Genomic DNA, 16051 nt, shown 5'->3' with positions numbered 1-16051 from the left:
AGAAACATCAACCACCAGTACCTTTTTCTCGTCCATGAACCGCTTAATGTTGTTCTGCTTCTTCTCGCGCAGCCGCCGATCCTTCTCGCCCTTGGTCTTGAGCGTTTTGTCGTTGGCGACCTCCTTCGACGTTTCGACCGAGATCTTCGCCTGGCGACTGTTCAGCTCCTTAATTTCGCGCTCGTGTTTCGCTTCGAGCTGCTTCATCTGGGCGGCCTGCGTAGTTTCCATCAGCTTGCGCAGAATGTCCTGCTGGTCCGAGAGCTGCTGCTTTAGCAGCTCCCACTCCTCCTTCTTGTGCCGTTCGGCCATTTCCGTCCACTGGGCGTTCTGCTCCTGTATCAGCTTGCGCACCGCCGGGTCGGCTTTAATCTCATCCTTGCTTTTACCCTTGATCAACCGCTCGATCGCCGCGTTCTGTTGCTTCTGTACGCCGGCACGCTCCTTCGCGTGCTTCTTCTTAACTGCATCCAGTTCCTTCTGCTGCTTTTTGGCCGTCTTCTGGAAGCCCTTCTCCTGCCGCAACGAATCCACCGTGATCGGGTCGAACACGAGCGGCGGTTCCGTGACGCGCTGTTCCTCCTTCCGGGCCTGCTCCTCCTTGTCCTTCTTGCCCGTCTCCTCGATACCCATCGCCTTCATATTGTCGGACCGCTCCTTGGCGGCACCCATGAAAGCACGCGGATCCGACAGCGCATCCATGAAGTCCTCGAAGCCATCCGGTACGTAGATCTTTAGCTCGATGTTACAGAACAGCATGGGCAGCGACATCGGGAAGTTCGCTTCCGTGCGGAGCGCGATATGCCGGTAACCGCCCTGCAAACCGTCCAGCGGCAGGATGCGCTGACCGAGCAGTTTGCCGTTCTCGTCGTACACGCCGAAACGCAACACGGCCAGATCGGGCAGCACTACCTTGCGGAACAGAAACGGTTCCTCGTTGTACACCGGGTTCAACCCGTTCGCCGGTACCATGCGCGTACGGAACTCTTTGCGCACCGTGTCGGACGGCAAACCGTACATGTCCACCTCAACGTACGTGCCGACCTTCTTGTCCGAAAGGAACTGACCGGCAATCACCTGTACCGCGCAGGATGCCGCAATCACACCGTCCACCGGTGCGTCCGCGAACGGGTCAAAGCTACGATCGGCTCGCCGCATAAAGTCCGGCTTCAGCAGATAGCCACAGTTACCATTGTACTCGAACTTGCCCTGATTCAGCTGCATCGGCAGATCGGACGTTTGGAAGTTGAGTGACACCATCTGGCAGCCGGCATTCCAGAACACCTGCGGCATATAGTTGGACGAATCGGCCCGCGTACCCTTCGGATAGATGCGCGACATCTGCCGCTTGTTGTAGTTGACGAACTCGATCGCCTGTGACTTCAGCAAGTTCATACCGGTCGTCTCCGCGAACGAGGACATGTTGTGGTGGACATTCTTCTTTTCCGCATAATCGAACGTTTGGAACTTGACGGGCTGCGCGTAGTTCACCATCGACGATAGCCACGGATGTACGTTCGTCGTTGAGCCGGTGTACTGGATTGGTGGTGCCTCTTCGCCACCGTCCTGTGATGCGGCTGCCGCTGCCACCGGTGCCGCTGCTGCTGCCGCCGGGGCCGCAAGCTCGCTTATTTTTGTCACATCAACTACCGCGCTCGCGTCCTCCTTGTCTTCATCCTCAATCACGAACTCACCCTGCAGGAACAGTTCCAGCTCTTTCTTTTCCACCTCCGTCTTTAGCCGCTTGTTTTTGATAAGGATCTTTCGCTTCAGGGCGGACGGTGGGGGCAGCGGTGCCCCCGGATCAAGCGGAAAGTCTTGGATCGGTTCCTTTAGCAACAGATCACCCAGAATCTCGTCACAATATTTGGCCAGTTTGTACTGCTGTGACTTGCAGCAATGGTTTTCGAAGGACAGAATCACCGGATAGTCGGACGTGACGAAGGCTGTGTCACGCAGCGCGTAAATCACATCCTTAAACAGAATGTCGGTACACATCGCCATACCGTGCGTGATGATCGGTTCCTCGTCCTCGCCCTTTCCATCCCAACAGTCCAGCTCGACACACCGACACCCGGCCAACAGCGTTTGACGGTACATCTCGACCGAGCTTTTGCCTCCGAACTGACGGCCGGACAGGTACGTGTTGTGGGACGAGTTAATGTAGTAATGCGACAGCGGTTGATCCATGTCCATGTAGATGTCGAGACGATCCAGAAACACGGGTGCGTTTTCGTCCGACATAAGGTACCGAATTAGTCCGTCCTTGGTGAGGGTTTCTGGGGAAACAAAAAAGCCATCGTTAATATCGCCAACGGTCGTTCAATCGAAAGTCCCAAAAACACTTACTCGCTTCCCGCGCTTCATCGTTCTGTTCATACGTGTTGATTATTTCGAGCGCTCGCTTCTCATCGTACAGCGGGTACAGGATCTCGTTCAGCCGCGGATCACGTTGCTTTTCGTTCAGAAAGTTGATAAATTGATCCAGATTGATCGAGTTCGCTTTACCCTGTGTGCTGTATGAATAAAAAAAATGGAAGATAAATTAACACGCTGTTGTACGTAGACTACAACGATCGCTTACATAGACCGGAACAACTCTTCGATGTCGTTACGGGGACAGATCTTGTGGTACAGTTCGTAAAACTTTTCGAATGTAAAGTCAGCTTTCTCGATCACATCGTTTTTGCCGCTCGGCAGTCCAAGGTCGGACAGAATCTGATACACCAATTTTTCCGTTTTGCCTGTTAGAAGAGCAATGCAGAATGAGGAAATAATTATTTGAAAACAAAAAAAACATCATTCGTCCTTCTTACCAGAGGCAAATGTTCGGGCAACCACCTTGACTGGAACTTTTCCACGCGGATCGACTAGAAAGCCCAACCTCATCCAACTGTTTGCATAAAGTAAAAAAGGTACGTGTTAGGAAAAACGAGCAACTATCTTATTATCGATCACAAATTAAATTAGTAGAAGATGCAATAGGTCGTATTGTGGTAGGATTAAAATATATACACACACGTTTTAACACAGATTTACAAAAAAAAACACACCGATTATAACAGATGAATATATTTCAAATAAACAAATAAAAAAAGCAAGCTTCAAGATGGATGGAATGCAACAAGCGTACCGAGTTCATTGATGATATGATGAAATGCAGGTCAAATGTTACCCCCACCTATACCTACAACAGCACTGAACAGACATATACTTACATCACCCAACTCAAATAGCCACCATTTTACCATTATTAAGAAATACTACACTTTAATGAACAATGGCGATGATAATTATTTCGCAAGCTTATTTCAACTTTGAGCTGAGGGTAACTTTATAATTATTTTGCACACTAGTGAAGTGGAGTATTGGGAAAAAAGCAATATTATTACAAAACTATAATTAAAACGGTCTACACATGACAATGATAATCGTTGCGACATAATTGTGGAGCATCAATCTTTAATGCTTGAACATAACGAAGGTGATATGGTGTGGAATATTTCCATCGTTACAAGCGAAACTTAAAAAAATAAAACAAAAAATAAGTAAATAATTAAAAGTAAACAAATGTTTAAGATAAAATCAAATCAGTAGCAGAGAGACATCGCGAACAGTGGCAGAAATCGTAGCGCTGATGCGATCACCATGTACGCCTGCACCTGTAAAGCAGTTGCATCGATCGTATCCGATCAATTTACACCTGCCATAATAACAAAGCCCCGGTTCGATGCACGTGCAGCCGTGCTGATAGAAGGGGACGAAGAAGAACACTTCAGTATTATTCATATGCAAATATTTTAAGTGCATCAGCAAGGCATCAGCATCGAAGTGAATCTAAGATGACACTCCCGGGAGTATATCGGGAAGGTATGGCGTGTAAACGATAGAGGGTAGCATGCGTCCCGCGTGCCATATGTGGCATCCTCTTATCGTGTTTGTGGATGCGATTTTCCATTATTATCCGTAATTGAGCACATTTAGGTTTGTGTTTAGGTGGATTGCAAAATTTTAACTCGTTTAATTTCTTACCAACTACTACACACGTTTGCTGCATCGCTTACGTTTCGCAAACACATGTTGTTTGGCGGTATTAATGGAGGCGCCTGGTGGCGTTGCAGCTTTGGCAAACACCCATACCAACAATCGTTATCGAGAGCCACGCAAATAATTTTACATGCAAGCTCACGAACACCTACACACCCATATATGCAGTGAAAATGAAGTGGATAATTTAATTCGATTCTCATCCACACCTTTCATAACCAACGCGCGCGGAAAGAGTGGTTATGATCGTTTCGCGTTTGCCGCGTGCACATTGAAGAAAGATGCCAATTCAATTAGGCTGCTACTGGACGGTGAAAAGGGCGCGGTTGCTGGTCAGAACCATTGTCCCCATCATCGTCGGTGCGGAGTTTAATCGAGACATATAGCAACATCGCCAGCGGAGTAAAAACTCCTTTTGGCAGTAGAGGGATAAAACCGTGGTCAATCCGTTACCAGCGTACGAATAGTGTGCGCGCTGCATGATGATAGGATGATAATGATGATGATGATGATGATGATGATTGAAGCATGTCCGGTTGGGGTATATCGTCTGGTTGAAACTCAATTTGCCTCATTTGCATGATTGTTGAGAAGCCACGCTTTCTTTGGTTTTGACATCGCTAACCACCGACTGATTCGAGGGCGGATCCGACGTTCAAGGTACTCGTTCGTGCTGCCGCTGTCTTTTATGATTTTTAAATTATTTATCATCAGCTGTTGTGCGTTTACTTGCGATAAATGTGTCGTTTTTTCGACGACCGAACCCGTGCGTGTCCCTAAATTGTCGCTAAAAACAGGAAAGTATCGGTATGGTAGATAATGGCAGAGTGTGAGGTAGTTGATTTAAGGGGAAGACCACCTTCAAGAAGGTTTGCTAAATACATACGCTAGACAAAGTATGAAGTAGGTCACAATACGAACGCCTGCATTTAGGTAATAATTTGTGATAGCACTACTAATCATGGCTGTGGACGGTCGGTAACGCACTACTCAACAACACGCAACATACAACACTGAATATTATATTATACAACTACGCGGAGATACAAAATCTACGCAACGAGATTTAGCGATAAACGGCCGAAGACGAGCACTTTTTTGTTGGACTTGTTTGACGATGGACCTATGCCACTTACTGCTTCATCAGGTTAGTCCTGGGGCACACGTTGGTCATTTTAATGTTGTGTGTAATATCGCGAAGACCTTGTTGCCAGAGCTGTCATGAAATTAAGGGACGCATCGTAATTCATCCACGAAGATTTAGCATAAAAAAATTATTTAATTTAAATGTAATAAAAAAAATCCAAATTTCTTAGAGTACCAATTTATAAATGGGGTTAAAATAGTTGAAGATAAAGATCTGCTGCCGATATAATAAAGCTAAAGGAAAATGAAGTAGATAACAGCAGTTGCAAAAAAAACATCTCAAATTCATTGTCGAACAAATTTTGTTTCTAATGTTTTGCGCCATGGATATTGAGGTATTTAGGTCAAGGCCCTAGGGATGTACAGCAATTCAGGTCAACCATAGACGTCTGCAGTTTCTACTAGTACACCGTTAACATTTTAATTACTATTTTTACTAAAACGCACGTGAAATGTGTCCGATTGCATGCGGATGGTATGATTCGAATTTACGCTCTCCACAGCACTCAAATTGCCGAACACCGATCATCGGACAGAAAATGGTGTCACAACGATAATTAGATTCCATCCAGCTACGATGGGAATTGACTTCTTGCTGCAACAACAAACACATCTCACACGGGACGGGAATAGCAGGTTCCACCGTAAAGCTCCAAAGCCCCCGTACGGGAGGCGTGTTGATTGAATTAAACTTCAACGGTAATGAATTTACTCAACGCTGCATATTATGGAAGGACAAAGAAAAAGTGCTTTTTTTGTTTGTTTCGGAACATTTCTAGTGTGCTGTAACTTTAAAGTTTAAAGCTACAAACTAATTAGACATTTTTCAGCTAAAACACCCTTTGCATTATGCACCCAACACGATAGCAAGATCGGTTGTTGATGTTGCCAATATTATCATACCGGCGAAACACTGTAAAAAAACAACACAAGCAAACAGATAACATGCACAGCAGTATGGTGAGATAATGATGATGCAAAATAGCTATCGACCATTAGAGACCACCTTTACGAGTTGATACGATCCAAAGTAAACAGTGTTTCCCGCCCTGAGCGTCTCCCATACAAACTGCAGTATTATCAGTATCGTTGGAGCTGAAGCACAATTTAATTTACAGCACATTTCCTGTTTTTTTTTGTTTAAGCTTGATATTGCCCGGTAATGGTAGACTAAATGATAAACTTCTTCTCTCGCGTCTCTAGACCGCTGCTGGCTGACAGACAGTTTGTCGTCATCGGGTGACAGTCGGTCGGTGTAATTCTATTGTTTCATGAGTGACATCAACAACCCTCACACGACTGGGAAATGATGACAATTTTCTCACGAACTCTTTGTGTGTGTGCGCGCGAAATACTTCCAACACAATGGAGCTAATAGAAACGATAAAGAAAGGAAAATACATTCAAGCGACGAATGATTTATTAATCACCCGAGAGATTTTTTTTGCTGGTGTAAACTATTGTTATTAATACAGTTGTGACGGATCTCCCTTTGGTATACGGTAGAAGGGGGTACCCAACGTTAGACACCATATGGAAAAAAGCTAAATCTCTTTCTCCTTTTAAACTCCTTTCTTTTAACTGCATCTGCTTTACTCAGGAAGCGTTAGTTTAAATAGTGAAGGAAAAATGTATACAATCAAGAGTTAATTATATATATAGATGAAGATTAGTGTGGAAAAGCGTATTAGTAATAAATATATCCATATCAAACAAATAGAAACCCCACCGAATTTACTCAACTCATGCATAACGAACACCGTAAAGAAGAACATGCGGCAATACAACATAAGAAACGCCTGATTTATGGCATGCATTTTAAAGTAAATGTGAGATGGCGAAGCATAAAGAAAAAGTAGCAAAACGTAGTAGTAACGCCTGGAACTTACTGCTTTTTGAGAGCTGTCATTGGGCAGAAATTGTTGGCTTTGCCGTTGTGAGTGATTTTGCGCAAACCATCCACCCAGATCTGGCAGGGTAAAGGGTAACATATACATTTACTTGTGAAAGTGTGGATTTTTAAATTGATATGTTTTATAACTGTAATAGGAAATTTAATCTTTGGATGTAGATGATTAAACCAGCTAGATGGAAAACCTAATTTAAACTTCAAGTTCCTGCTCATGAAGAAGATGGGACACGTGGTGGTTTCATATCATATCACGGAAAGGTCTCAATACTTGGAAAATCCATTTCTATATTCGATTCTGGCTCGAAGTGGCATTTACGTAATGTGTCAATTAACCATTCCTTTACGTGCTCATAATATCGCGCTAGAATCCAAAGTCGTTATCAAGCCGATTGCTTGAAAGCTGTCAAATTTTGGAACTCCAATTCGAAGATTTGCTATGTGCCCTTAGGTTCAAGACTTCCTAGGGAAAGCTTTGCCATTGCTGATTCGTTGTTGTGGAGGGCAAAGTTACAGCAGGATCAACGACCTCATCTTCACGTATTTCCAACACATTGTTCAATAGCTTATCGGTTCTGACAGAACAGAACAGAGGCAAAGGTATTGGGGAACGTTAAGCTGGGTAATGTGTGTATAAGTGTGTACACACACACTATAGGGGGACATCCGTTCAATCCATACATAAAAGCTCGGTGAGATAATTTCCAGCCTGACAGTTGATTATTGACGACATTGGAAAGCCACAATGGCAGATGCTGCTTCTCAATTTCTCCCCCCTCCCGGCATGTTCGCAGCGTTATGCGAAAGGACTCGTTTGTTCACGGTATGATTGCGCCAAAGCAGAGATCACAGTGGGGTGGAATTGAGGGGGGGGGGGGGGGGGGGTCGATTACACGGTAGATGATGCCTCACGCGGAAGGATAAAGAACGCCATCATTGTGTGTTTGTTTGGGCGAGTAATGTTAGAATTTCCTCGGGTCGGGATGTTTGATCGCCGGTTGACTGAGCAAATTATCTGCCACTGGATATTAATAACAGCTTGCGTCTCCACGTACATAAACGACGAACGGACAACGTTGACAATGACGAGACTGATGCTGGGTAAAGACAAGTAACAATGTTATCATAAGCGAGACATCTTTGTGCCTTCTCCCACTCTGCTGCACGGTTTGCGATCGAGCTGCGCTGGTTTGACCGGAGGTTTCAACGGCTCCTTTCAACCATATTTCTATCAACACACACTTCACCCAACAAGCACAGCATGATGCTGAACAGCAAGGATTAAAACTCTTTATCCTGCTGCACATCACCGGAACCGGGTTCACGTTTGCAAGGGACTGGATCATTCGTACGGAAAGTAAGTTGTTTGTTCTCTGCAGCGTGTTAAGCGTTCACTCCCTAATGAGCGTTCCGTAGGAAAAGTTGACGATGCTTTGCATTCTATCGCAAGCACACCATCCACCGACGTTGGCGTAAATTGCGTTTAATTGATGTACATTCGATCATGGTGCACACACCCACTCCAGTCGATAGCTTCGGAGACGTGCGCGTAGTATGCAATCGACCGCATGATTTTCCTGGTCGCTCGGAAGGATGCAGCAATTGTACCCCGTAAGGTGAACCAATAATTACGGAATTTGTACCAATCCATCCAGAGCTTCCGATCTGGGGTTAGTGTGCTAACAAGTGTGTGACCGAGAGTTTGTTGCTAGCAACAGGTAGCAGCAACGTCCGCACACCCCAACGAGGATGTGCAAGCAAACACACACCCACACTGGGTGAGCATTTCTTCCTTTCGAGTGAGCAGGTGTGTTATGTTGGCTGATTGTCAAAACGAACGCTACCACACCCCCGTCATTGTCCTCTTTTCTTTTTCATTTTCTCTTTCTCTCCGTCAGCTCTTTGCCATGTTTGCGGATACTTCGGGGAACGTGATGAGTTTTCGGTTTGCCAGAATCGCTGCTTACCTTGGCCGTTGCTGCGTCCGGACAGACGACATGCTGATAGTTGATGTTGATGTAGTCCGTACCCGAACAGATGGTCAGAGATTTTTCCTCCACATTTTCACCGTGCTTGTTGCACAATTGATTGTACAGCTTCATGTCCTGGGGGCGAAAAAAAAACACCGAAAAACAAACGATTACAACTATCCGTAGCACAGTTGGGGAACAGTATTAAGCCATAAGGTTAGCAGTGGGTTTCTTGTGTGGATGCTATTCATATAATTCTTGCTTAACTAATTCGAAAACAAGACACAGGGAATATAGCTAAACAGTAAAGTGGCACGAAACGAAGGCTATTATTTATAAAGCAAAATAAAAAAAATCCTTAACTTGAATAAAGGGTTCTTATCTCGGTACGTGTCTTATTTATGCATTAATGTATAGGATGCCGTTAGGACGCCGGGAAAGCACTCTTCATATGAAAGTAAATGAGACACCGAAAAGACACACAGACCAAAGGGTTCTTTCGAATGTGTCTAGCAAACGAGATGAAAGGCTCCCAACGAACACCCAAGGAGTACCCTACAGCACACTTTTCCCGCTCTAATGCATGTGTTAATGTGTGCCTGTTAGTTGTTTTGATGTAAACAGTACAACATTTTTATTTGCTGTGATGCAACATAGAACTGTACGACGACTGTCGGAGCCTTTTTTTGGGAAGATATGGTGTCAGCATGTAAGAAAATTTTTGTTTTTCTTTTCTTTTAAAACTCTGGAACTGAAGCATTTTAGATAAAAAATATACAAGATTTACTAAACCAATAAAAGGAATGATAATAAAGGTACAGACCAAGGAGTAATATGGATGTGTTTTAGACTTTTAAACTCCTATATTTTGCATAGGAGGTGGTGCATGTGATAAACGGCGCCAGTCCACACGGCCGGACCGGGTTCAAATCCCATCCGGACCGTCCCCCCGTAGCAAGGACTGACTATCCGGCTACGTGGTAAAATAAGTCTAGTAAGCCAGAAATGGCCGGCGTGACCTGTAAGGTCGTTAAAGCCAAGAAGAGAGACAGAGACCAAGGAGTAAACTCATCTTGATGAAAAAAACGCATATGTTTAATGTTCTGCGTGCGTTTCACTCAGAACAACGTGTTGCAAATCGCATTTTTTCAGTCATATTTTTCAACATTTACTAAAATTGAAACATAGCTGTTTTTGAGCAATGGATATCTTTATCCTTTTTTTTATAGGCGCAATATTGACAAAGTTTTCAGAAAATACAATTTAAAAAAAAAATTAACTTGGTTTCCAGATAAGTTTTATTTGTAAGAACTACAATTTGTGTGTTTTTCTTTTAATGTTTACTTTCATTTACTGTTGGGTGTTGGTATTCTCTTGAAAATAATCCCGTTTTGAAGGTTATTTTCCCAATCGGTAACTAAAGTAGCTTTACTTCAATAGCTTTGAAATTTTTAATGCTTTTTTGCCGCAAGAAAGAAAGTCGAAAGGAAAAATAAGACAATTAAAAAAATTGGTTTTGGAATTATTTTAAGAGATCACAACAAGATCATTGAACGGAATCATTGAACTGTAAATTCTTTATTGAAATATGTAAACTTTTTACGCAGGTTGAACGAAATTCAGACTGGAATACTGGAGTAAATCTTGTAACAAACTATTAAAATTTGGGAATGTTTGAGTTAAAACCTTTAACAATGAATATACAGAATGTTCGGGATCAATTTGACAGTTTCGCAAGGATAAACAAAATATTTGTTTTGGAACCTCGAACAAGTTGACGCAGACAATTGCCCTGAGAAATACCTTGAGGTCGCTTTTATTTTTGTCTATGAACTGGAACTTTATATTATTGAAAGTGCGATTGATGTTTTTTTTATCCTACTGCTTCCCATAAAAACTAATCCGTGGGATTAAGATCTGGGAAGTTTGGACGCAAGTCACCATTGCAATTCTTTAGTTTATGCTTGATAGTTTTCTTTGCATTCAAGGAGTATTGGAAACAACCTATAATAGGAAACTGATAATCTTACAACTATAATTCTTTCAATCGAGAGCAGCACCTTTCGGCAGAGATATTATCCATTTTCATACAAAATGCCGTTCGTAATTAACAAAAAGGGACTTATTTTCCACTGATCAGCATTCAGAGAATGATGTTAGCCCGCCTAACCAATAACCAATATACAATACGAGAACTACATTTCAATCGCCGTCCATCTTGTTGACTGCATCACGTTGCCTCGGTTTTTCCGGTTCAATTACTCCCGAATGCAACACGAAACTGGTTGCAATTTCAATACCATTTCCACCCAAAACCCCACACTTTGCCGAAAGGGGCATGGGTTTGGCAAAATGTGCAGCACAACACATAAACAGGAAATCGACCGAAAGAACGGTGCACACACCTAGGTTGGTTCAGATTTCTCTGAACTTTCACCCGATTGCGAACGGTTGATTTTCAAAGTGAACGGCTATTAATGCGTACGCGCTCCCGAACCAGTGTTTGCACGAGGTCACGTTGCGGTAGCGAACTTAATCGTGCACAAAGTTATTTGAGGCTGCCGGGCTGCTTGGTCGGGTTTTGCACGTGTTTTGCGTTAATCCTTAGATAGCTGGCGGTTGGTTGGCACCAGTCTCATGCCGATAGTGTGTAGGTTTCGATGCACATGTACCCGTTGCTGATTTCACACCAAACCGGAAAGCAATTTGTTGCAATTGGTGGATTTATTTTACAATAGTTTATCTGCGTTCGACGGGAACTTATTATTTCGTGCTGTTAAAATTGTACGAAAAATAACTCCCTCGTCAAAAAAACAACAAATTGTAGCTAATATGTCTGAGAAGAAGTATATTTATTATTGTTACAAGTAGATAATAAAATCCCATAAGGGAAGTAACTATTGAAGTGTTAGAAAAATGGCAATTTTTGAGTTACGATATCTAATGGTGTTACTTTAAAATTACAATTTAAACTGCGGTTGAAATCTGTCGCTATCGAATATATAAAATATTAATCAATGGCGTCAAAAACATCGAATAGAATCAAGTCAATCAAGTCAATTTTTTACCAAATATCTTTGAGACCTTACTCATGCCTTCAGAAACAAGATTTCTTTTCTAACAAATCAACTTTTTGGTGTCATGCAAAGCTCAAGAAATCTTGATCTGCAATTTCTGCCTTGATTTAAGTGTATTAATCCTGATTGTTAGTTCTGCATTGAATGAGATTTGGTGCCGTTTCAGTCGTGTGATGGCCTGCGGCTCCTTAAACATTAAGCTAATTAGTGGTCTCGTCTTTTCTTTACCATCCACTCAAGCATTGCACCACGAATCATATCCCTGTGATCGCTTATTGAATGATATTTTCTATACTCTTTCCCTTAACAGAATTTCCTCATCCTTTTTGTCTATTTATGTTCGGACGAGAGAAGTGCACAAAGCGACAAATGTAAAGCGCTGTCAATTATCTTTTCCGTTGCCTGCATCCACCGCAAAATTGCATTGCCCGGTAGAAATTAAAAAGGAAAAAGGATGTGGACATGCTGTACAAATGGGTTCCGACCGGCTTACCTTCGGCATTCCGCCCGCTCTGATATCGCTGACTTGACATAACTCAATAACGTCACCTTCCTGTCCATCCGTGTGTCCGCGGGTGCGTGAGGAAGAGAGGAAAATAAATAAAAAAAAATGCATTAGAACCATCGCCAACAAGGATACAAGAGGGGGCAGGATTATTAGTGTCCATGCAGCCTTCCTTACCCGGCCTTCGCTTTTCCAGTAGATGAAGAACCCGTATTCGTCCACCTTAAACATGCAGTTCGGTTCCAGCTCGTTGTTGTCCTTCTCCTCCGTCCAGCGATCAAACACGCATCCGGTGAGGAGCGGTTCCGGTACCGGGATCTGCCAGTTGAACTCGAACTTCTTCGTCATCCTGCCGGTAAGGTTGATGCGCTGGTAAGCCGACGACTGATCGTGACGACGACCGGTGGCTGCTCAAAACCCGAGAACGGTGCTTGAACAACGAAGGATGGAGATGGGTTTTATCTGCAAAAGGAAAGACGCAATAGCAGTGGTCTTAAAAAGAATTGTGTACACAAAGCTAAAGAATAAAACGGGGAAAAAGACGAGCATAATTTAATTTCTTTCAATATCCTGGCTTGGAGATGAGGAGTTTTCTTCCCTGTGCGAACTTTTCTGTAAAACGCGCGACAAATGCCACGACCATAAAGCATTTGCACCGCTTGCCACTTGCCACATCTTGTGTGGCGCCTTCCTTCTCCATCACCCACACATACACACATCCGTCGCCAGTGTAGTAATTAGATAAATCAAACAGCATTTATTAAATTAAGCGTTACTACGAGTGCGGACGCGTGTGCGCAGGAGCACAGTGTGGAACAGACACGGTACCTATTCGTACTATTCGATCCGAGAGTACGTGTCACATACCCATGAGGTAAGTTGCGCTGTAATGTGTCGTTGGAAAAAAACTTCAATCATACACAGCGGTCGACACGACGGCTCTAGAAAACCGGCCCCCAACCGATGGCACCAAAATGGGCACGTGCCTCGTGTGGTAGTTTAAGCTCTCGGAACAATCTCAATCCAGAAATGGGAAGGTACACAACACTCGTAACGGGTGGGGACCGCCGTACCTTGGGGCAAATGGCGAACGAGAGCACATTATGGTGAATGTTCGTAGGGAAGTGTCTTAATTTATCTTCTACCTTAGATGAGAGCTTGATTCGACGTTCGGTCACAAGTTCGGAAAGGGCCTGATGGGTGCTGGTAAATCTCGCCTTCTAGCTCCGATTGCAATTACTTGTTTGTTTGTTCAATTAACAGTTAATCAATCGTGGCTGTAGCAAAGTATTGGATGTATTGCTATCGGTGTAAAAGAGTTAGGTGTGAAATGAGATAAATACTGTGATTCCTTGAGTTTTTGATGTTTAGAATCATGTGTATATACATTAGGATTGATTTAAAATTGTAAAACTCAAAATAGACAAATGTTTCTACCATTACTCAACGGTCTGGAGTGAACCTGGTAGATTTGATACGTTCTTTAAACCTTCTCTAAAGGGGTCTCCAAACTACGGCCCTCCCGTGAGATACCGAGATTGGCCTTCAGCTCTAGCTATTCCACTCAAAGCGGGCCGCCATCTAAAAAGTTTGGAGGCTTTAAACCCTGCTTTAAACGAAACCATCGGAATTAGGATTTAAAAATCTACGTCCTAAAAACAAAGGAAATTGATAACATAATACAAAATTGATAAAGACGATTCATGAAACACTATCTGTGATTAAGAGTAAGTTAAAGAAACGAAAGCAACTATTGAAACGTAAGGCCATGATCTACATGTTATCGAACTAAACATGCGACAAGAACAAGACGCACGTAATATGGAGCTGCTCCATCAGACTGCATAGAACATGCGAGACAAACACGACATCGAACAAGACAATTTGATACAGTCTGGTACGTCTGATTGCCACCTTGAACCTGGGTATACCTTGGCAAGAAGCATAGAATCGAGCCGAGGCTGGTTTTGAGTTTGAGGTGATAGTTTCACACAACTACCGATATTTGATGGAGCACCCTTCGAACAGTATCGGACAAAACAAGTGCAACTAATTGAAAAGGATCGAATAATTGAACATAACAATCGATGTTTGAGATTAAACAAAAAAAAACTTTAAAATAGGAAATTAAGATACAAGTTTTTAAAACAAACAAAAAATATTCTGAAAGATATGGAAAAGAATTTTTTCTGTTGCTAAAATACAAAAAAAAACATTATACCGTTCGACAAAATAAGTGCAACTTGTACGCAATTTTGTTTTATGTAGAATTTAAAATTATTTAACGAATATTTTGAATAATATTCATACACATATATTATTTTTTTATTATTTTGAATCCAAAAACAGTTTATTTGTAATCGTTGTTCGATAATTAGAATTCTACCCATATATCTCTATTCTATCAATTACATTTTAATTAAATTACTGATCCAGCTATTACGTTACTTTCAGTGATTTATTCATTCAACCAATACTTTTCAATTTGTTCTTAGTATATTTTGAATCATAATCATAATGAAGGCCACATTTTGACGACATGTTTCTTTCCTGGTGTGGAAGCACGACACTTTCAAGGACATTTTGATTAACAAAATGAACTATTATATCATAATTGAGATGAATGTAACCGAAACCATGGTCAGAAAAGAAATTCCAACCCCTGATGGATCCTCCACCTATAATTGCCAGTGATGTAATGATACAATTATACTCCAAATATCCTGTCAAATCCTTTACACTACAAGAAATATAAGACAACGAAAAATTGAGAAGCGTTGGTTTTTGTTTCATAGGATGTCTAGGATGTTCGAGGTCTGTAAGAGGATTTCTCAAAAAAAACTCCAATTCTTTATGATAGTTTCAGAAGTTTAGTTTAGAGATTGAGATAATGTTCTACATACATAGCACGTTCTATTTGAAGCTCTGCTTATCGAGCAAACGACGGTACAACTCCAAGGTCGACCAATTTTCACATCCTCATGCTACAAGTTTAGGCAATGAAAAGCAACTAACACAACACAACCCGTGTACCTAATCCTTGTCAGGCTTCAATATTGCTCGCTTTCATCAATTATTCACCATCAGTCCCAGGGTTCTGGTTCTCTATGGGGAGGCATACATCAAAGGCGAACGTTAACTAGTTACAAACTCAACCCAACCCAACTTGCCAAAGTACCGAACGGTTTTGGATAAACCTTCGCCTATAAATAGGCTCACACTATTAACACTTATTTGGTGTGTCAAGCCAAACACATCAGTCGCCATTTAACGACCACTTTGATCGTCGACCGGATGCTGGGGCTATAGGGGTTCCAGTTTTGCAGGAAGCATCCAGATTTCTCGGTTCACCGTTTGCATCACCACACCAGTGCCACACAATTCAATAAACACAGAA

General features: G+C 42.6%; 1 protein-coding gene across 13 annotated transcripts in view; it reads right to left on the bottom strand.

Annotated features, from left to right (window-relative positions):
• LOC125760880 (1-phosphatidylinositol 4,5-bisphosphate phosphodiesterase) overlaps nucleotides 1–16051 on the bottom strand; it is a 47461-nt gene that overhangs the window by 5430 nt on the left and 25980 nt on the right. For 11 of the 13 annotated variants that reach the window (XR_007418064.1, XR_007418067.1, XR_007418059.1 and 8 more), the window contains 8 exons: nucleotides 12832–13116; nucleotides 12643–12702; nucleotides 9070–9207; nucleotides 5184–5263; nucleotides 2817–2893; nucleotides 2585–2744; nucleotides 2350–2516; nucleotides 22–2279 (listed from right to left, as the gene is read on the bottom strand). Coding sequence is in view for 2 of the 13 variants with exons in the window: in XM_049421448.1 (XP_049277405.1) it covers nucleotides 22–2279; nucleotides 2350–2516; nucleotides 2585–2744; nucleotides 2817–2893; nucleotides 5184–5263; nucleotides 9070–9207; nucleotides 12643–12702; nucleotides 12832–13002 (3111 nt within the window). In the remaining 11 variants the exon portion in view is untranslated. Of the gene's footprint in view, nucleotides 1–21; nucleotides 2280–2349; nucleotides 2517–2584; nucleotides 2745–2816; nucleotides 2894–5183; nucleotides 5264–7082; nucleotides 7163–9069; nucleotides 9208–12642; nucleotides 12703–12831; nucleotides 13117–16051 lie in introns of all 13 variants that reach the window. The other 2 variants (XR_007418060.1, XM_049421449.1) reach the window with 1 other exon arrangement.

The sequence above is a fragment of the Anopheles funestus genome, chromosome 2RL (assembly GCF_943734845.2).
Source record: "Anopheles funestus chromosome 2RL, idAnoFuneDA-416_04, whole genome shotgun sequence".
NCBI lineage: Eukaryota > Metazoa > Arthropoda > Insecta > Diptera > Culicidae > Anopheles > Anopheles funestus.
The sequence above is the reverse complement of the archived record's forward strand: the minus strand, read 5'-3'. Positions and strand labels throughout refer to the sequence as shown.